Consider the following 22,815-nt stretch of genomic DNA (forward strand, 5'->3'; position numbering starts at 1 on the left):
TAGTATATGACCAGTTATATGCCAAAGTTGATCCACTTTATACAAAGACAGGATCACAAGTCAGGTCCAGGCTGGAGGCAACCAACTAATGAACAGCTAGAGAATTGAAACTGCAAGCCAAGTGCACTACCACTGCAGTGCAACTGATCATTGTCTGTTTTCTTTTGTCCCTTGCTTCACCTTCTCACTTTGCTTTTCTTTTCTTTTTTTACCCCCCCCCCCGGCATGAAGTGTGATGAACTCCTCCATCTGTCCACTGATGAGCATCTACTACCCCTAATTAATATATCCTCTCTTACACAAATGTCACATGGAAAACATCAGCATGATGGAAAAGAAAGATGAAAAAGCCAACCATTGACATTGGTAAATTGGTGGTGATGATGGATGGATTGATGGTGCATATTGTAGAGATAAGTCATTTTCAGGTAGTGCTTGTTTTCGTCATCGCAAATACTAGTACTACTAATTAGGTGATGTTGTTAGCCAGAGAATCCAATGTTGTTTTATGATCATCCAGGCATCATGCACCTGCCTGCCTACACCGACACAAAATACTCCCATGTTGTAATTTGTAAATGGACACAATTAACACCCAATTTTTTATTTAAAAAATGTGCCAAATTATAAATAGGATCCAACCTGACATTTACATAGGACCCGAGTCTTAGGGTGCGATCGTTTCAGCAGTGGCGGTGGACAGTTTAGCCGCACGTAAAACGAGAAATACGATTAGCATATGATTAATTAAGTATTAATATATATTTTTTATGAATAAATTTGTTGGATTTTTTTAACAACTTTTTTATAGAAAGTTTTCGCACGAAATTACCGTTTAGCAGTTTGAAAAGCGTGCTAACGGAAAATAGTAGAATCTAATTTATAAGCTGAAAAGAGCACACCCTTAGTATTAGAGATGTTTTATTGTGCTTGGAAGGGATGAACCTAGATATTGAGGATGTTTTAAATGGGTAATATCTTTTCTGGTAAAAAGGAGTGGAATAATATCCTTGCCCTTACAATTTTTATGCAACGATGCCATTTGTTGCCCTAAGATCGTGGGGATAATTGAGCCGCACAATGATTTTTAAATAAGGTGCACGCACCAACCAATTCAAAAAACTTATAATCTACTTAGGAAAATTGGCCTATTTATGAATGGGTGTTTGGCGCGAATTTTTTTTTTCCCGACGACTTATAAGCGAGAACCAATTTGATAGCTGACTGCCACAAATAATTTCCCTACACAGACATACAATCTGAAGCAAAATGCTCTCCCCATCATTCTATACTTTGCCAGCCACGCTCGACCAGGGCGGATCGCGCAATAGAATTTGAATGTTTTCCTATAAACGGAAACAAAATTTTTGTAACAAACACTTAGGCAAACACTTAGGCCTTGTTTAGATTCCAAAAAAATTTGGCAAAAAACGTCACATCAAAGTTTGGATACATGCATGGAGCATTAAATGTGGATGAAAAAAAATCAATTGTACAGTTTACATAGAAATTGCGAGACGAATCTTTTGAGCCTAATTACGCCATGATTTGACAATGTGATGCTACAGTAAATATTTGCTAATGACGAATTAATTAGACTTAATAAATACGTATCGTAATTTACAGGCATAATCTGTAAATTGTTTTGTTAGGGCATGTACAATTGTTTTGTTAGGGCATGTACAATGATCTTTTTTTTATTACCATGCAAGTAAATTTGATGACATGGAAGAAAGAGAAAGGAGGAAAGAGAAATATGGTTGTTATGCATGACAACGGTTCAGAGTCGACTCTTAGTATTTATTAGAGTAAATTTTGTTGCATGGTGGTGAAAAAAAGGAAAGAAGAGTTTGATAAAAATATTTTGATACATTAATGATAGAGACCATATTGTCCCCAACTGTTGTAGGATGTTAGTCTCTAGATAGCGTAGAGCTCATACCTGTCTCTATCTTTATATATGCCCTTATTAGTCTATGTTTAATACTTCAAATATGTGTCCGTATACGTCAAAAATTTTACACCCAAAGAACTAAACACACCCTTAATGTCATAAGATTTGTCTAGACTCTGAAACTTTTCTGGATCCGCCACTGACTTGACACACTGTAGCACCATTCTCGATTCTGAGAATTAGTTTATTAGTGGCCAGTTTCTGAGAATCTAAATAAGCTGATTTCTCAGCTTCTAGTTTATTTTTTAAATTCAGTAACTGCAAATTCCTAGAATTTAGATAAAAATGCTAAACTATTTAAGAAAGCTTTTGATTATAGAAAAAATTGTAGCTGACAGAAACTTTCCTAAACATGCTCACAGGCGCCGAATATGGCCGCCATTACTGTCCTTGCATTGGTACCTCTCCATAACGCTGGCCACTGAATTCAGGTGTGCATGCATCCCCGCCGGCGTACTACGTGCCCGCAGTAAAAATCACCTGTCGCTCGCTGCTGCCACGCAGCGAGGTCGATCGCCTCCGATTCGTGGTGTTACAGCAAACATTTTCTAATGACGGATTAATTAGGCTTAATAAATTCGTCTCGTGGTTTACTGACGAATTTTGTAATTATGTGGTGCTACAGTAAATATTTTTTATTAGTGCCTAACCACCCGGAAACGGATCGTCTACTGGACAGTTAATACTGCATAGGTGCTGTAGCGATCAAATGAAGCCATCAGATTACATTGGATGGCTCTGATTCTGCTCAATCTGCCCACCACTTACTTGACAGTTACATGGCTAAGGCCATGAAAGCTTCAGACTCTGTTTATACATATATGATGTGCTGTTCATCTAACGATATGCCTCCCATTTCACATATTCTACAAATATCATAAGCAGAGCATCGCCTCACTGTGTAGACAATATCATAAGCAGAGCATCGCCTCACTATGAAGTCTACACTTATTCCAAAGTGTAACACTAAAAAAGTTGTGTAACACTAAAAAAGTTGCATCGTTCATTTACACCCTCTATAAAATAGTGCTCTGAAGAAAAGGTTTCAGGAAGATTAAACACAATGCTCTGATAGAAACATGTACAAAGGTACTTGCATGTGTGCAAATAGTTTCAGTACTAAACACTGACAGAAGAATGCATAGCATAAATTTTCTGTGGCATTGAAAAAAAATGAATGGATGTTCTCAAAAGTAAATGTTCAATGGCTTGATTTGTTATTCTCAATTTGATACCCAGGCATCTAGCTATCTCCCATCAAAATTTGCATTGAACCCAAAATTCCAGGTAGTATCAAATATGTTCTGCTCCATGCCATCACCCTATACAATGAATTAGAGTAATTAGAAAAATAATATTGATGCTGCTAGACAGTATGCACTAAATATATAAGTTTTAGTATATATAAGTGGAATACCCTCAGTAGTTCTGCATAGCTATTGATCCATCCATATTCTTCAGATCCCTTCTCATTCGTTCCATTAGTCTTCTCCACCAGAATTTGGTTCTGTGCTATGGAACAATCCTTCGCTTGCTGCTAAGCAAAACCATCCAGATAAAATATTACTCTATATATAATCAGTACATATATAGTCTAATTGAATAGTTCGTAAGTAACATACCGAGATATTTTGTTTGTCAGGTACAACTTGTACCTTCTTTTTGGTGGGATGCTGCTTATCAAGCCAATTTTTCTTTCTCCTTGTGCTACACTTTTGAGTTTCTTTTTTCTTCAGACGTGCAGTGTGCAAAGAGCCGTTTGCTTCTTCAGATGCAACTTCACCTAGTTGACTATTAGGTGTTTTTTCATCAACTTCTTTCCTCATGCTCTCTAGAACACTGTCCACTAGTGTGCTGCACTCTTCAGATTCAGCAGCTCGAATAGCTATACCAAGAAATTTGTGAATAAGAAACTTCAAGCGGCACCTATCCTCCAATCTGGGATCTTATACGACAATCTTGCCATAACAGTCCTCAATAGCACCAACTCGTGCTTCTCGAGTCCATCGCTTCAAAATATATCTCTTTGGCAAAGACTTAATATTCATCACATCAAGGACTTTCAAAGCATGACTGCACAATATTCCAGTCCTTTCAAATTGTCCACAGGTGCACAATGCCTGTTGCTCTGCATAATTGCCTACAACTTTGCACTCCTCTTCAAATGTTGACGCTTCACCAGGAGCCTCAATTGCAACAATGAATTCATTATGTTCTGATGACTTGATGTATGCAGCCATGGATCTTTCATATTCATTTTGAAAATATTCAAATATACAAGGTGTGTAAATCTTGCTTGCTTGCACCAATATAGGAACTCTCATTTTAATTCTAGGCAATTTTTTTCTTGCTTCATATTCTGCATCTAATTCGTTGTCTCGTTTTCCTTTGATAACTCTTTCAAGATTATTGAAAAACTGAATAATGTCAAGATCAGACTTGAGATGGTTTTTCAAGTCATTATTTAAGCTCTCACTCAACTGTGTGCTTCTCATCCCTAATGTGTAAACATTCCTCATGTAGCATTCCGCCCATTTCTCTTTTACCTTATATATACTGTTTAGCCAAGTCTGCTTGTGCACCTTGCTTCTGATGGTACTGAAAGTTTCCTCAAAAGTTGCTTCATCTTCATATTCATACATACAAGCACTGAAATCAGACAAAATGTTTGTCTTCTTTCTTGGTACGAGGTAAGTGTTTGATAGCATTTTGCATTATATGAAAAGTGCACAATCCATGCCATGCTTCTGTAAATACCACCTCAATTGCCTTTCCCATTGCAATATCTTGATCTGTGTAGATTGTTGTAGGCTGTTTTTGATTATGTACAGCTAAAAAGGTCTCAAACAACCATTTGAAAGAATCAAATGTTTCATCATACAAAAGAGCGGCTCCAAAAATGACGGTCTCTCTAAAATGGTTGAATCCAACAAAGACACCAAAGGGCATGTATTCTTTGTTTGTCCCAAATGTTGTGTCAAAAGTAACAACATCTCCAAACTGAGCATAGTCGATTATCATCTTAGCATCAGCCCAAAAAATATTTGTTATTTGTTCTTCACAATCCAACTGAAGGGCATAATGAAATGAAGTGTTCTCTGCAACTTTGTCCTAAAAGTACTTCAACATACTTCCGGCTTCGCCATACATCAACTCCCTTTGACGCTTGGTTCGTAAATGGTTCTTGAGAACACGACGTGTATAACCAAGGTTTACTGAACCACCAACTTGCCGACTAGCAAGCTCATGTGCAGCTTTTGGTCCAATGCCCGAATCATCCATTGTTTCAATTTCAAATGCTTGCAATGATGATATCTTTCTCTGTGATGGCATCAAATGGCATGTTGAAGGCAATTGAAGTTCATGGTTATGTTCAAGAACTAAATCATATACTGAATAATCGCCCACTTCTCTATCTACTGTGATTCTGATCCGAGCTTTGCAACCTGTTCTTGTTTCAGCACGAGGACGCTTGGTGTTGTGATCTCTTTTGTCTATTGCCCGGTATCCCTCATTGGAACAAACATATCTTGCAGAAGTAATTACTCCATCAACTTTACTCTTATTTTCATAATTTATCCTAACATCAAAACCAGTACGACCTCCATAATAAGTCCAAAATTCCCATGCCTCTTTTGTAGATTTAAATTTCATGCCAAATTGAGGAATCCAACTAGGAATTATATTTGTGTTGTAAAAAGAAACAGGGATCAACTCTTTTTTTTTTACAACAAAGAAATACAGTGTTAAATATGGATTGCTATGTGGTCATTATTAAGATCCTTTTCAGTAATGAGATCAACAACATAGTCAGAGAAAAGAAAAATGTAGATGATAAAACTATGTTGACCTGAATGAAATTGATCTCACCTATTTGAATTATGATGGTTGGAGTTTGAGTCGTTCGCCATAAGGCCTCAGATCTGTAGGTATACTCTGTTTAGCGCTACACGAGTGTAGAGTGTATCCACTCCAATCATAAGAATCACACAACAATGCTTTTGGTTTTTTTTTTTTTGTGAGGACATGATCACAAAAAGAGTACAAGACATGGCATACATACCTGTTTGTTGGAGACTGATGGCTTACTTTATCTGATCATCAAAGTTTCTGGACAGAACAAGGCAAAGTGAAACCTCTGTATCTCCTTTTGGCACCAAGTCCCAAGGAGGAAGAAAGCAAAAGGAGAACCTGTATTAATTTGGCGCCAAGTACTCTGGAGGATTCATGATTTTCCCTCCATCAAGGTGATCTTGACTTTTCCTCCTTAAAATCAGTTTGTTAGCTTCCAAATTATCAAAAATATTTTCGGTGTTTAAGGACGGAATCAGAGCCGCTTAATCTAATCGGATGGCTTGCTTTGATCGCTATAGCACCTGTGCAGTATTAGCTCTACAATAGAGGATCCGTTTCCCTAAACACCCCATGCGACACCCTATATAATACGCCAAAACTTTATATCGCTGGATCTAAACACCTTGGCTGCGATGTCGTAGTGGCCGGAGGCTAGAATTAGGCCTGCAATGCTTGGTCTCTCCTGCAGAAACTTACTGCCCGTTTTCTCATTCAATGGAACATGGTGGTGTTAGGTCTGGAGATTTATTCAGAAACGGCCATGGAGATGGAGGGGTAGATCGCCACTGTGTGTTTACAGCGGTTCGGCAGGAGTATTTTTGGACAGTGACATTGGAGTCATCTGTCGTTGCAAGAGATGATTCACTGTCAACGTCACTGTTGACAGTACGATAGTATCAGTCAACTTTAATTTGTACTAGGTGGCTTTTGAGTATGTTTGTTCTACAAATTCATGTATTAATTAACTCAATTGAGCACCTGTTAGGAAAGAGAGAACTGGTCCTAGTAGTCCTAAGCTCAATGCCGGTCTGTATCAATGACAACGTTCAAGATCCCAAGCAACTCACCTAGGAAATTGACAAAGCCAGGAGAAAATTCCAATGGGATGGGATGGAGGCAATGAGATCCATGGAGGCAAGTGCAAAGTGTATTGGAAGGGTCTGCATGCTGATCAAGTATGGTGGATCCAGAGTCTCTAACGTTAAAAAATAAAAAAGGACGAGCGCTCCAGCTACGCTAGCTATGGTATGAGTGGATTAGCTCGAACAAACCATGGATAGGCATGCCCACACCAGGGGACGAACAAGACATGGATCTATTTGTAGCCTCTACAAAGGTTTTTTGGGAGACGGCAGAAAGGCACTCTCTTGAAAAACAACCTGAGCCTCTAGTATCCCCCTCAGAACAATCGCCCCAAACCTATACAAACACTCAAGAAGGAAGAAACAGGCAGTCCCAGAGGCCCTAAAAGGTGATGAATAGATTGATGACATTAGACACGACCAGTCCATAACACTCGTCGCTGAATTCTTCCAAGTGTTTGAATGCATATGGACCGCAAACATCACGCTAACGCAAGGGACTGCGGATAGCATCCGCTAGAAATGGACAGTCAAGAGAAATAGATAATGCATTGTCAAATTGGCGTACCAGATGCAATCCCTTGGCGGGGCCCCCTTGGCCATAGCAAGTATGGTGTGGAAGTGTTGGGCGCCGTCGAAATTCAAGTTCTTTGCATGGCTACTACTACAAAACATGATTTGGACGATCTACAAAAAGAATGGCCCAACAACTACTTATGTCAGTTCTTCTGGAGGAACCTCGGAACGGCACATCACCTCTTCAATGAGTGTCCAACAACCATGAAAGTCTAGGACACAGTGGCAACACGGACCCACCTCCTCCAACAAAAACCGTAGAATTTGGTTTGACACACCATCCCTTGAGGAATGGTGGAGCCAAAACGTCAAAGCGACAACAAAGGAAAAAAAAGAGCAGGCATCAAGTCAATTCTCATCCTAGTATCCTAGGAAATATGGAGGAAGAGGAACAACCGAGAATTCAGGAATGAAAAGCTACCGCTACAACGGATCATAGATAGGGTGACCGACGAGATTTTATTCTGGCATGCGGGTGGAGCAAAAGGCATCAAGTCCCTGATGCCAAACGAACAAGGTGGCACTACATATAATCTTAACAAAGCAACTGTAAACTCGGACATGTTGGACATCCCATAGTCCTTCCAATCCCCTTTTTCTTCTTTTCTTTTTTTCTTACATGTAACTCCTAGCCCATAAGGCTATTGTACAGTGTTCCCTCCTTCTTAATACAAGTACACCTTGATGAGGTTTTAAAGAAAATTGTGCCCATGCTAAGTTGGATCATTAGAGATGCCTTTCTCGAGTCAATGATTTATGCCTAAATACATTGTATTTGCTTTTCCTCCTAGGCATTGGATGTGGGCGTGGCCAAATTTCAAGAGCATATCGGTTGAATAAAAGTTACATATTTAAACAAAAAAAGAACAGAAGAACCACTTCTCCCAAAGCTCCAAGCTCCAAATTGGTTGAATATTTTGGCCAGCTGCAGCCACCTAAGCTCCAAATGCACCAAGTAGGGGTGAAGCACAATGCGGGATTTAGGGGTGAAAGTTTTTATCCAAATTATACATTTGATTGGCATTGACGTCTGAATTATTCGATTGCTTCAAATACTATATGAGTCTCAAATTATCTGTTTTATCATGCAATCTTAATAAAATTAGTCGATTCGTATTTCATCAGTAGTTAATTCTGCACTTATTAACAACAGAATGTAAGGAAAGAACAGCACCATTGCTCAGAAAGGAATGAACGACATCTAATTGAACAGCTCGTCAACATCGCATGGCTCATCGATCCATCACCAGCTAGAACTTAATGCTTTAATTTGCTTGTGTACAATACCAAAAAATGGTTCGGTTCTAGAGCCAAAGATTGTTCTCGAACATCCTTGAGAACGGGCTGTGTGTGTTATGTAGAGGCTCAGATTTGTATCCTATTATTAGTGCTCCCAATTTAACTATTAACAATATCAAATAATCGAGAGTAGTTCAAGAAGCCTAAATAATGTCTTTTTTCGCGAACGCGCAAAAACCTTACATGCATGTTAATATATTAGAAGAAGTTTTGAAAGTTTGTTACACAACACGAAGATCGGACCGACCATCTCAACAGGGGAACAAAACAGAAAAGGAAACCTAAAAAAAGCTAGGTCTATTTTGTTAAAAGTCCAACTCCTGAAACATAAGAGAGAGGAAGACTGGGAAATACTCCCTCAGTACTCATAAAGGAAGTCGTTTTGGACAGCGACACAGTCTCTAAAACACAACTTTGACTTCTTGTTTCTATAAAAATATTTATTGAAAAGTGATATATGTATACTTTTATGAAAGTATTTTTCAAGACAAATTTATTCATATAATTTTTACATTTTCAAACTCAACAACTTGAGAGTTATTCATGATTTATATTCCCAAGGTTTGACTTAAACATTGTCCTAAACGACTTCCTTTACGAGTACAGAGGGAGTAAGCACTACCCTCCCAAATAGACTTCCGAGAAATCTAGATAATGGCTTTACCACGAATAATTTTCTTTTTTTTTAACTACATACCTTGTGAAATTCATGTATATTTATTCATTCAGAGATATTTACAGTACTGAACAATACGATTATATTAATCTCTCTAAACGTCGTGGGAGTGCTGGAAAATTAAGGCGCCATGTCATCGGTTTTTTTTTCCAAAAATACCCCGTTCTTCCGGTTAATTGCGTTCGAACCCTGTTCTTCCGGTTAATCACGTCCGAGTTTCACCTACCATGGCGCCGTTCGATGCCGCATTGGGATCGATCCAGTCGTCCACCTGGCCTACGGTGCCGGCTCTTCCACCACCATCAGATCGACGAGAGGACAACAGACGGTCAAGATCTTCCCAACATATCCCCACACAGCCAAAACCCTAGCAGCGCTCGCGGCCCGCTCACATATGGCCTCATCCGCCGCCACGCTGTCGTAGCCCTCTCGCGGGCGGACGGCGACGCATCCGCGCACGCCACCGGTTCCCCGCCTCGCGCAACGGAGTGAGGGCATGGCATGCGTGCCCCTCTCTTTCCCTCCCCTTCTCTTCTTCTCACTCTTCTCGCGTCCTTGCAGGCTTTTTCCTCCATCGTCGTCAGCCCATCGATGGCAGTTCGTCCCACATCGATTGCCATAGGGGCAGCATCAATAGATAGCATCATCTCGATGGTCTGCGAGCTCGAGCTCGAGATGTGGTATTTCCCCATCTCATGCGAATCCTTTGAGCCTTCCGGATGCCAACTCCTGAAGCGTCCAGGGCGTATCCGTCTCCATCGTCAGGCGCTGCTGTTGTTCAAACAAGCTGATCTACCGTCTCTCCTTTCAAGGTGAACACCTATGCCCAGTCTTCCCTTCCAACCCTGTTTCTTCTACTTCACCTTCACTCCATCATTCCCCATTTGCATGAATACCATTTTGTTTAGTTACATAGTTCAAGTCGTCATTCATTACTTCGACAAACAGTCTGCCGAGTTCATCAACTCAGCTGCTGGGGCCATCACCGTCTCCTACGTCATGCAGCTACTGACTGGTACCATCTTTATCCATCATTAAATAAAAACCTGGATCGATCTATGAATATCCCCTGATCCTAATTTTGCATCTTAATATTGAATCAACAATTTATTTTCTAAACTTGGCTGCAGGGAGGATATGCATAATGTGCTTTTTACAGAGGGACAATGTTCTAGGTGTTTGCAAAGAGCGCGTGTGAGGGAACAAATCCATACTAAGGCAGATCACCAACTTATACTATCAGGACTTATGTGTTTTGGTACTGTTGCTGCTTTCAAATTTATTGGTTAACTGAACTTAAAGCTGTTTTGCATTGATAATACTTCACTACTCTTTGACATATTATATTTTCCTACATGGAAGCAATTGTACGAACTAGCCGACTGATATGTTCTATTTTTCAAATTCAACATCGAAATAAAAATAGCATATGCTTATGTTACCATTTTTCTATTGTGTGGACAAGTCATAGCAAAAAAATGTGTTGCAATTCTACATAAAGTCATATAATTCAAATGGGACATTTCAAATTGCATGATATGTAACGTCAGAGGAGCTCTTATAGATAATGTACAGATAATATGTGTTTTGATGCTCTTTGTATTTCAAGCATTAGGTAGGCTTTCAGTCACTTACTGATTAGCATTTTTCTTTGTATGTTTGCTCTCTCTGCCCACTTAGTTCTTAATGTAGTTTCTAGATGACTTAGATTTGGTACTAATAGAACTAGATTTTAAGTTAAATGGATGATTTATATGCAGGAAGATCCGATTTGCTTCGATACTCTACTATCTACATGCCATTTTCAGTATTTTTGTTGTACGACTGCTATACTTATCCTAGCATTGCTATATATCATTGGACCAAATGGATTAGATCCTTCTTTACACTTTTAATTCTCTTAGCTGGTAGATCATTGAATGGTTAATATGCTCAATTTTGGGTTGCATGCTAATATGGTGTATATTTGTCTGCAGGATATTTTTTCCCTTCCATTTCCCTATCATCCTTCTCTATTGTGAGTTATAACTTTTTATTTTAATTTTACTCATCCAGGCCTTCTGCAATACCTATTTTGATGGAATTATTGAAGTTTTCATAATTATATTCAGCTATCCGTCTTTTAAAACTGAATTACTAGCTATGAGCTCAGAATAGTCGCAAAGTATTTGCAGTTCAAAATAGAGATGATTTCCTACATCCCACTAAGGAGTGATGGTAGGATAGATGTGGTATCCTGGTGATTCACCTTGAACTATAAAAAGAATCTTTGTCCATACAATTAATGCCACCTATTTGCATCAATGAATAGTCAGTTTAAATGCATTAATTGGGTAAACTAGCTCTTTCTATATGCTACTTAATTAGTTTTCTCAAATATATAGAGTAAATTACCGCATAGTTAAAGTTTTCCAATCCAACCATATGCCCATCCATTTTCTTCTCTTAAATGCAGAAAACACTTTTACTAGCACTAGCACCTCAAAATTTGAGCAAGAAAAGTTATTTTAGCATCGCAACTGCGTGGTTGTTCCTTTCACCGCTGTTGATAACTTGATATGATAGAGAGATAACAGAGCTCCCCAAAAGGTGTTATAATTTTGACTGAATGCAGGATAACTGTAGTATACTTTCCTATGGGATTGTAAAATTCATTACTTAATTTGTCAACCTTCAAACCATTGTCATCGGCAAGCATAGACTAATCTTCTTTCTTTTACTGTTGTAGGACTACTTGGGAGGGAGTTTTCAGCAGTAATATATGCCACACAAAGCATATCCAATATACTTTCCATCAGTGGGGGAGAGTAGTTTAGATGTTGGGTGAGTGCATTTCATTGCTGGAGTGTACCAGTGTAAAATGTTCTGAAATTATTTCGTAACTAATAAAGCAAATTTATAACCTTCTGTGTTGTATACAGGTTAATGGTAATTAGTAAGCCTCTTTGATGTGTTGTGATTGTTATGCTTAATTCAATGTTTAGTTTGTAGTTCTCTTGGACCTTAGAGTAATTATATATTAATTGTTCAGTGACATCATTGACTGGCGCAGCGCAGCGCGCCACTATTTCTAGTACTGTACAATGCAACAAAGGATTGGTTGAATAAGAAGTGAACTCACGGCCACTGAAGTTGGGAACTAAAGAGGGGGCAGAAAAGATTGTTGCAATGTTGCTGCATGTGTATGGAATCTAAAGAGAGACCGAGATCCAAGAAAAAGCAGACTCCAAAGCGGCAAGCACACGAACGTGTCAGCCTTTTATCCTGCATTTCTGTCGTCATCCTTAGCACAGCATTTGGGAACCCCTTTGGCATATGGATGAACTCGGCTCCCTTTCCAAATGTTTGTCGATATGGACAATTTTTGTTTCAATTTTGACTTCTATTTAATGGTTAGCCTAGTTTAAAAAAATAGTTAGCCTACGAGGCTAGGCTAAAAAAAAGGTTTCACTTGTCTTTATGCAGCATACTTTCAACCAATTATTACGACTTCTATATTAAAGTCTTAGATTTATTTCTTTTATCATCGAAACTAAGGAGAAACCAACTCTCATCCTAAGACCAAAGAGTGTATAAATGTATGAAACCAATAAATATTAAGGGTATATTTAAGAAAGTTTTTGGTAGCTGCAATTTCTTTCAGAATAAAAACTCCTTCAAACAATCCAAATTTTCATCTATATTATAAAAATGTGTAGTTACAAAATCCACAAAATGAGTTAAAAGCCAACTAGCCGCTCCTCAGGATCTTAAACTCCATCAAACAAGACCTAAGATGGCTACTTGGGTTCATTTAATCTATCTTTGTATTTAAGTCTTAAATGCACAGAGACTACAAATATGAATATATTATTTGAGAAAAATCAGAAAATAAAATATGTTTAATACTTTTGGACATATGGGGTATATTAAGATAGGCAAATTTTGCTAAAAAAAACATATTTGCGGTTTTAGTTGTAAGGCATGGCACGAAGTGACTTTTCAGGGAAGACACTCCCGAAATATGAAAAAATTACTGCTACACAGCATACCCAATATAATATTTATTTCCGATTCAATAGGAGAGAAACCACATGAAAGTTCTGAAAGACCCCTAGACCCACATGTCAAGTCTACATCTCCTTCTGTGAGCTAGAGAAGAAGGCTCAAGACAGCCACTGAGGAATGGAGGAGAGAAGAGAGGCGGTGGCCGCAGAGGTGGCCTACGCCAGACCTGGAGCTCCCCGCCTAGATCCACGCTCACGCCATGCAAACTCTCCAACTGGATCCGCGGCCGCCTGCTGCGAAGCTTGCCGCCTAGGTTGGCACTAGCTCGTGCCATTGCGACAACCTGATCCATCTGGGGGACCTGCCACTAACAATACCGTCCTATCTAGCGTCATCGTCGTTGACGTGTTCGCCTCCCTGGAACAGTTGCCGCCAAGGAATTAAATCTTCGGCTAAGGCCTTTAGCTGTTTGGGCTTTCAACAGCTATGATTAGCTATAGCGGGGTATAGTTGCAGCTAAGCTATTTAGCTGTTTTGCAAAAACTATAAAGGAGTCACAGAATAAATAGGTCATCACATGAACAAAATAAATAGTACAACACATTTCATCACATGGACATGATAATTTTTTCATAGTTCATACATGAACATGAGTACATGATAAATTGACACATGAGTTCTTGACATAAATAGTTCATCAATCATCAGTTTATCACAGGAAGGTCAAGATCAGAATCAATTACTAGCTAGTAGTTGCATATTCAAGATCAGGATCACTTACCAGCTTGGGGGAGGAGTGGGCCATTGTCACAGCCTTCGGGCACGGTGGCCGCCGCCACCGCCATCGCAGCCACCGCGTGTAGGCGTCGCCTACGGGCGAAGCCGCAGCCGCCAACTCCGCCGCCTACGAGCGTAACTGCCACCGTTGCAGCCTCCGCATGAAACTGCCGCCACGCGCTGTAGAAGCCGCCAACTCCGTCGCCTTAGGGCGAAGCCATAGCCGCTGCCTTTAGGGCTCCGGGCGCAGCTACTGTCGCCATCTATCGAGGAGAGGAGAGAGAGTGAGGTTAGGGTTATAGGAGAGGTAGATGGGCCTTAGGCCCGTAGCCAATTTCAACCCACAACCAAAGTTTAGCTGTCGCATGCCGCTAACTCAAGGCCAATTTAGCGGCTATCTCTCGCTAAACCCAGCTATTAGCTTCATAGATTATTTAGCGGTAAAAGTGGCATATCTTAGCGGCAGCTATAGCCGGAGATTTAAATCTTTAATTGCCGCAAGAGGACCCGGTGCTTGCTGGCAACACTAGGACCCAGTCCCGCTCCTAGCGTTGCGGATTTGCGCTGCCTCAATGCTTGCTGGCAAAGCTAACTTCATCTGTATTGCATGCTCGCCGGCCGAGAACGAGAGAGAGCTAAGAGAAACAAAGGAGATGGAAACATGACATGTTTCAAAACTTTCACGCGGTTTCTTTCCTATTAAACCAGAAATGAATATTATAATTAATGTGGTGTCCAGCAGCAAATTTTCACATTTAAAAGTGTTTTCTTCTAAAAGTAACATCATGCAATATCCTATAGTTAAAACCTTGAAGTCAAAACATCAAGATAGGATGAGTTTAAAGTTTTAAGATGAATAGTACGGAGTGGTAAGTACATTGAAACACAAAGCGTGAAAATCCCTAGCATCGAACAAACCGAACCATGAGCTGCATCTGCATTCATGTCTGAATTGTCTTGCAAACAAAAGTTAATTGAAGGAAAAAGTACGAATTATCCCCCGAACTATCGCGATCGTCCGAATTACCCCCTGAACCACAAAATCGGACGTTCTTCACCCCCAACTATACAAACCGGACGAATTACCCCCCTCGACCCAATCCGCGGTGGTTTTGGTCTACGTGGCGTACACGTGGCAGTCCAGTCAGCATTCTATATTTTTAAAAATGTGGGACCCACCTGTCATACACACTCTCTCTCTCGCTCTTCCTCTCTCTTCTCTCTCTCACTCTCCTCACTCTTCCTCTTTCTCTCACGGTCAGGCGGCTGAAGGCGGCAACCTCGGCGCGGCGGCGGCGGTGGCGGGGGCGGAGGCTGAGGGCGACGGAGGCGCCGCCGGTGGTGGTGCTGCCGCCGCGTCGCCGCACGGCCTAGACGAGGAGGAGGAGATGGGGAGGACGGCGGTGCCCCCGCAACCAGGAAGGATGGACAACGTCGAGGCCGCCACGCCCGCCGCCCTCAGCCACCGCCTCCGCGTCACCGCCAGACGTCGCCGCAGCGCCGCCCTCAGCCGCCGTCTAGGCCGAGCGGCGACGCGGCGGCAGCACCACCACCTGCGGCACCTCCGCCGCCCTCAGCCAACGCCTCCGTGTCACCGTTCGACGTCGCCGCGCTCGATTGTGCGCCGTCGTTTCCCCTTTTTCTCTGCTTCACCGCCGCCGCGTTCGATTGTGCGCCGCCGTGGTCTCCCTCGCCGATTCCTCGCGCCACCACCCTCCTGGAGCTCCCTTGAACCACCCCAACCCGCCGCCTTGGCCGCTGGCCTCCTCACTAGCTCCCGCGCCGTGCCTCCCCTCCCGCCGTCGCCGAGCGCAGTCACGCTCCGCCGTCGGCCCTTCTCCCCCTCGATTCCCGTCGCTGTCTCCCTTCCCGTGTCCCAAGCAACCGTCCCGAGTCGCCGCCTTGGCCGCTCACGCCTCATCTCCCCTTTCGCCGCGCCGCCTTCTTCCGCCGCCGCATAGCGCCGCCGCGTGTGCGTCGCCGATGACCATCTAGGCCGAGCGGAGATAGCATCACTGCCGGCGGCGCCTCCGCCGCCCTCAGCTGCCGCCGCCGCCTCCGCGCCGAGGCCGCCGCCCTCAGCCGCCTGACCGTGAGAGAGAGAGGAAGAGAGAGAGAGAAGAGAGAGAGGAAGAGTGAGAGAGAGTATGACATGTGGGCCCCACATTTTTTTAAAATATAGAATGCTGACTGGACTGCCACGTGTACGCCACGTAGACCAAAACCACTGCAAATTGGGTCGAGGAGAGTAATTCGTCCGGTTTGTATAGTTGGGGGTGAAGAATGTCCGGTTTTATGGTTCAGGGGGGTAATTCGGACGAACGTGATAGTTCAGAGGGTAATTCGTACTTTTTCCTTAATTGAATAGGTGTTCGTATAGCATTACGACCATATATATATACTCGAAAGAAAAGTTGAGACATTTCTCTCGAACGGATACTCGCTAACTTGCCAAGGCCCACAAATGAGAAAGATTGGGCCGAGCATTAACAGCCAAAGCAATGAGATTGTAAGGGCGTCCACAATGTGCATGCAAAAATGACCTTTGGAATTGGAGAAAGGGCGAGAATACTGCTATGGTTAGCTTTAAGCTTAACGCAAACTGATGCCGACGGTCGATCGTCAACGAGTATGTATGAACATAGATGAGATAATAACAAGTAAAGAAAACCAAAACCGCCCCTCAACCTGGATTATTTATGTTCATAATTATAGCGTCGCATCCAGTTGAACAAAACCCATAATTATAGCGTCGCATCCAGTTGAACAAAACCCAGAGCTACAATAAAACCAAGTTAACTTCTGTGTAAAAATGGAGCAATGGATCATGCAAAGCTAACATCAGTTATTATTGGTACACATATCTCTACTCCACAGAAACTCCCAATGGAACCTCTTATTGAGCACTCCACAAATATGGAGCCTGCAGGTCACTCTGCGAGGTTCCATCTCAACTTTTCAAAACTGTAAGAACAAAAAATTTAAAAGGTACACGTCGGTATCGTCGTGTCTCTCTATGCCTCGGCGCCGAGTTCCAACATCAAGGTGTGGTTCGCATCGTTGCTTCCAGGGCCACTGAACTGGATGGGACCTGTTTCGCAAGAAATTAAACATGTCATTGTTCTCTATGTTGCTGTTATAGTCATTTTGCACTACTTGCTAGCTATTGCATGTCCACGTACCAGGGCTGATGTAATGGTTCTTGAGGGACCACTCATCTCGCAATGAAGCAAACTTCTTAAACGGTGCCCCTGAAAATGGATGATAGATGAAATGAGATTTTGGGTAAAGGTCCATAAATCACATTACTGTTAGCGTTGATAATAGAAGTGCTTCGTACCGTCAAGTTCCACCATAGCCTTCTTGATCACTGGCTTGTACTTTCCTGATTGCAGAAAACAAAAAAAAACATTAGTTTTATGATTTAAACAAGGAAATGACAGGTAATGCAATGCATATTATATGAAAATCTGACCCAAATTAGTTCCAAAAGTAACTTGAAGATTTAATCACATAGTAGGTATTTGAATAAACGGTCAAAAGAAATTTAATGAAACATAGCTAGCTAATCTCCAAGTGCAAACAACGGAACTGTAGAAACCTACCGTGCCTCCTCTCAACATCCATCAACGATGTCAATGCAGTTCCACCAACGGTCCATTCTTCCACAGGAGCAGCGAGGTTGCCAACCTGAGTAAAAATACAAACATAAGAGCATGATCATATCATTAGAAGTTCATCTGCCTGCGCTGGTTCGTAAACAAACATGCTGCAAACATCACTTCCACAAAGCCCGTTCTTAGGTTCCAATCTGGGTATCCAACAAGTGACAGGGAACTATAGTGTGCATACCGACGTAATCAGTCCTGTCTTCCCACATTGGAGAAGTGCCCCAGAACCGTAGCCTAACGCATAGCAATAGTTAGAATCAAAAATAGTAGGAAGGCCACATCTTCCTTCATATCTGCAAAATTACACAGCAACAGCATTAGAGATGGAATTATTTTTTTGGAAAATGCAACAATTCATACATACCCAAAGAAGTGAGATTGGCCTCTGAAATGTGCGGGGTACTTCCCCTCAGCTTTTCTCTTCTCCAATTCAGTCTCAACCATGGCAATAAGCATTTTCTCTGTTTCAATTTTTGCAACCTAAAAACAAAAATTTCCAACACCAGTTAGGGACTTAGTATGACCAACTCTTCAGCAAAAAGTCATGTCAGCGAAGGGAGGACTATAACTGTTTACCTGAACATTTCCATGAGGATCTCTTTCAAGCAAAAGTTGCTCCTGGATGGTTTTGGGCAGGAAGTCAAACAGTTGCCTGGATTCTGGTTGAAGCTTGCTTTTCCAAGCCCCTGCCTCATCAACAACATCATGCGCCAAAATTTCATTCAATTCTGCAATGAGTTTTTGAACCTAGGAAAGAAACAGAATGAAATCAGTAATGCAAATCGTGACAACACAAATCACAGGTGAATGAAGATTGTCAAACCTCTGGGATGAAATCAATCAGACCCTCTGGGATAAGGATCACACCATAGTTGTAACCAAGTTCTGCACGCTTGCAGACAATGTCGGTAATGTAGTCGGTGACACTTTTAAGAGTTTCCTTCTTTGCAGCAACCTACAGTACAAAAAAGAAGTGTTCTGAAATGGTAATGATAATAAGCAAACAATATGCCATGTGCACTTTAGAAAAACTGCAGATCATCTCCAGCAACATTTTACTCGAGTCAATTTTTAGTACCAAACTGTGATATAAAGTACGAGGTTTGTGCTATGTGCCAACACCGAATTGGGACCTGCAATGTTACTGTACAGCAACATACTGCAGTAGTATTAACGTATATACAATTGTTACAATAATCCGCTTTAAAGGAGACCTATTGTAGTTGTTAGCATTGACAGAAAAACAAGTGTCCATTGTCTATCTACCGCTTGCCCTTGTGATTGTGATGCTGACTTCCATGGAAATGCAACACCAACTGGGTCCAGGGACAACGAACCTCAATAAGGCCTAGTGGACTAGCCCCAATCATGCCCATCACATTTGGTAGGAAAAAGTGTAAATGAAATCAGCATGAAATAAACATGAATCGAAATGAATAGATGATTCCACCATTATGGAACAGTATTCAAGCTAGGAAAAGGTTGGAGTGTCAGGTCAATGTAGAAGATCATATATAAGAATTACAAACCTCTTCTCCAATGAGTGCAACATTAGGATGTGTTTGCAGAGCACACTCCAATGTAATGTGAGAAGCAGCACGTCCCATAAGCCTCACAACTACATGAACATAACAAATACTTATTAGTATTGTGTCAGAAATAGACAAAATAATGTTAAATTAACCATCTGCAGAAGTTGACACTCAAGGATTTTATATGTTAGCAGCATGTTGTTACAGCATTATGAGGATGTTTGAGGCCTTGTTGTATAATGTACGAAAAAATAAATACTACTTTACTAGGTTGCTGAGCATGTAATGACCTTCTTCAATTTAGTTATGGATAAACTAAATGACAGTATACTTTAATAGCCATGTACAGCTACTGTTGGCAATTATTATCCATGATCTCTTCAAACTAAACATAGTTTGCTCCTATCAACTCTCTTTCCATGTTTAGGAAAACAAAAATCATAGTTTGGCATATGTCTGACAACCAAAACAGAAACTTACAGTGGTAGTACTTCCCGGTTGAGCGTGCATCAGTCATAACATTACCAATCATTTCAGAGTATATCTGAAAAAGAAGATGGATCAATCGTTAACTTTTTTGAGGAAAAATCGTCAACTTGTTATTATTGCCGTGATGATTTTCATATTATGTGCAAAATGTCCTAATTTCACCATGTGCAGTTGAGCAAGTGCATCAAGGTCATAAGGGTGAAAACTTCACAATCTACAGTAGAATTAGCTGAAATTTTGAAAACTGATGCACAAGGATCAAGAACCTGATACCTTGCAAGCAGTGTCAAACCCAAAGCTTGTTGGAACCTCCTTGCATTTCAGATCTCCATCAATAGTCTTTGGGCAACCAATGACACGAGTTTTCATGTTCTTCCCCCTACAAAGTTAAACAATCACTCACTTGTCAACAAGCATATAGTTAATATTGCCAATAAAACTATCGAGAATAATATCTAGATTCTCTATGTTGCAGAATTCAGTTAATGGCTCAATGCTATTGCAGACTTAATGCTTGTTTAACAGAAAACATCATGCAGAAAATATGCTTCAGCAACATACAACAAAAATAAGAGCTTTTTGTTACTGTTTGGAAAACTTTTTTCTGTATTTCCTTTCGGAATTGACCTGTTTACAGTTGACAGAGCATCAACAGTACACAAAGGTCTTTGTCAACAGCAACTAAAGAAAATTGCCTAAGAAGCAAAAGAACAGGGTTACACATATTAGGGGCCAACCTGAAGTACTCAGCAAGAAGGCATGCGTTTGTGTTTGAATCATCACCACCAATGACAACAAGCCCATCCAAATCAAGTTTGTTTACAGTGTCTTCAGCTTGCTTGAACTGCTCAAATACATGACAGAATTTAAAATAAGAAAATGCTAGTGAAACTAGGCAACAAAATAGCCAAATACCCTGAAAGGCAGATAAAGGGATTAAATAAGCATTTGCACATAAAAGCGCAAAGATATACCTGCTCTGGTGTTTCAATCTTGTCCCTACCACTGCAGATCATATCAAATCCACCCTATCAAAAAGAGAAACAAAATTAAAATCGTACCTGAAATAAGAGAGCCCCTTAAAAAGGAAAAGTGTGTATATTTCATGCAGCGACCTAACCATCAGCAGTACTTGACACCTAGCATGATCATACTCCAAAAAAGAAAATGAGAATGTAATTATTTGCACCAAAAAAAGGGTCTTATCATATTTTCTACACCAGAACCTTACCTAACACCACCTACTAAACTAACATGATTTACAGAAAATCAGAGAATAGGCACCTGTCGAATTTTCGACCCAATAGCATGCTTAGTGAATCTAAGTTGCTATACCTGGTTTCTGTAGGGGTACACATAATCCGCAGTGAGCTCAACGTACTTGCACTTCATGACTCCAGCTGGACCTCCCTTGAATCCATACATGACGGATCCTTTTGCATATTCCTGCAGGTAATCTGGTCCGACACAAGGCAAGCAAATTCATCAAGAAATATATTTGGAACCACAATATATCATTAGTGCCTATTCGATTTTTCAGTGCAACCGGGACACAACTCACAATCAAAAAATAAGCAGATCTCTTAATTCTGGCCCTCGCTAAACAACCAAAATCGATCAAGATCTAAGAACTGTGCGCGTTCGATGCCAAAGCTTGTTTGGAGAACACCAACTCTAACTAGCTAAAACCACGATCCTATCCAGATCGCGAACACCCCCATCTCGAAACCACGAGCTTCAAATTCGCTTGTACAGAGAACTGATCCTCCATAGCCTTGGGTAAACAGGGTTAACAAACAGCTCGAGAACACTAGCGCACTCACCGAAGATGCCGCAGATGACATTGTGGCCGCCGGGCGCCTGACCGCCGGAGAGCACGACGCCGACCTTGAGCGGCCTGGTGGACGCCGGCTCCGGCGACGGCACCAGCGACACGGACGGCTGGCCGAACAGGTTGGGGAACAGCTTCGCGATCTCACCTGCACACCACCACCACCACAACCAGATCAAATCTAAAGCTCACACCAGTAACGAACACCAACCAAGCAGGAGGAGGGCGAGATCCACAGAAGAGTCGGGCTCGGGACTGACCGGGGTTGCCGGCGGCGGAGCTGGCGGGGCCGTCGGCGAGGGCGAAGGGGGAGCGGAGGACGGAGGGGAGGGGGAGCGCGTGCTTGAGGCGGCTGGTCTGCACCTCGCTGTAGACCGACGCGAGCCTGGTGGGGGCGGGCGCGTTGGACGCCTGCGCGCCGTCGCCGCCGCCGTTCGCCGCCACCGCCGCCGCCGCCATGCGCCGCGAGATTTGGTTTGGTTTTGGAGTGGTTTCGGGGGTGGAAGAGAATATGCCGAGAGAGCTCAGTCGGGGTGGGTGGGTGCGACGCCGTTGGGTTTTATGATGAGCGGCGATTGGATTGGATCGGTGGGATCGCGCGCCGGGGGGGGGGGGAGGGGGAGGGGGGGTGGTGTTGGGTTGCTGGTTTTGCGGCGAAGCCCCTAGGATTTGTGGCGAATTTCCCAGTCTGGTCTGCGGCGGCGGGGACGTGGAAACTGGAGGAGGACTTGGGGGGTGGTTTTGCGACTGGGACCCTGGGAATTCGAGAAATAGCGCATTTGGACTAGGGTTGTGTGCGGAACGAAAAGTTCGTCGCTCGTTGGCTCGCTTGGCTCGACTACGTCGACTCGTAGTATTTTCTTAACAAGCTGAGCTGTGGTTTAACACGCCAACTCGAGCTAGGGATATAGCACAATGATAAGTAGGCCAGTAGAACAGGCGCACCACCCAATCTACAGGTATCTGGATAAGGCCCAAAAGAAAACAATTCAAAGTCCAAACCGGCAAACCCTAGCCGAATCAGTCACTCACAACATGAAGTGAGATCTTGACAAACATGGTATAAGTGTAGACGCTCACAACGCG

General features: G+C 42.0%; 1 protein-coding gene, 1 non-coding gene and 1 pseudogene across 2 annotated transcripts; 1 reads left to right on the plus strand and 2 right to left on the minus strand.

Annotated features, from left to right (window-relative positions):
* Window positions 1-3,201: 3,201 nt before the first annotated feature.
* On the minus strand, window positions 3,202-5,608 carry LOC136356908 (protein FAR1-RELATED SEQUENCE 5-like; annotated as a pseudogene).
* Window positions 5,609-10,015: 4,407 nt separating this feature from the next.
* On the plus strand, window positions 10,016-12,399 carry LOC9269144 (uncharacterized). The gene is made up of 5 exons (XR_001546660.3): window positions 10,016-10,254; window positions 10,351-10,457; window positions 10,573-10,700; window positions 11,419-11,459; window positions 12,171-12,399. It is a non-coding gene; the product is annotated as an uncharacterized protein (transcript).
* A 4,587-nt stretch (window positions 12,400-16,986) lies between these two features.
* LOC4340643 (pyrophosphate--fructose 6-phosphate 1-phosphotransferase subunit beta) lies at window positions 16,987-22,259 on the minus strand. Its single transcript, XM_015788496.2, has 16 exons — window positions 21,990-22,259; window positions 21,722-21,877; window positions 21,234-21,355; window positions 20,873-20,926; window positions 20,636-20,742; window positions 20,172-20,277; window positions 19,890-19,953; window positions 19,407-19,495; window positions 18,701-18,832; window positions 18,454-18,624; window positions 18,242-18,357; window positions 18,059-18,170; window positions 17,812-17,896; window positions 17,547-17,591; window positions 17,389-17,457; window positions 16,987-17,297 (listed from the first exon to the last, which is right to left on the minus strand). Exons 1-16 carry the CDS (start codon window positions 22,186-22,188, stop codon window positions 17,221-17,223), a joined length of 1,704 nt encoding a protein of 567 aa, XP_015643982.1. The 5' UTR covers window positions 22,189-22,259; the 3' UTR covers window positions 16,987-17,220.
* Window positions 22,260-22,815: the final 556 nt, after the last annotated feature.

This window comes from Oryza sativa, chromosome 6, assembly GCF_034140825.1.
Source record: "Oryza sativa Japonica Group chromosome 6, ASM3414082v1".
Classification (NCBI taxonomy): domain Eukaryota; kingdom Viridiplantae; phylum Streptophyta; class Magnoliopsida; order Poales; family Poaceae; genus Oryza; species Oryza sativa.

What these genes read in the sequence shown, in the direction of transcription:
- LOC4340643 (XM_015788496.2), bottom strand. Translation starts at nt 22,188, where the DNA reads ATGGCGGCGGCGGCGGTGGCGGCGAACGGCGGCGGCGACGGCGCGCAG. An exon ending in TGTCATCTGCGGCATCTTCG is followed by an intron (nt 21,356 to 21,721) that starts GTGAGTGCGCTA and finishes GTGTCGGACCAG; the next exon opens with ATTACCTGCAGGAATATGCA. An exon ending in GAACCATTACATCAGCCCTG is followed by an intron (nt 17,298 to 17,388) that starts GTACGTGGACAT and finishes CTTGCGAAACAG; the next exon opens with GTCCCATCCAGTTCAGTGGC.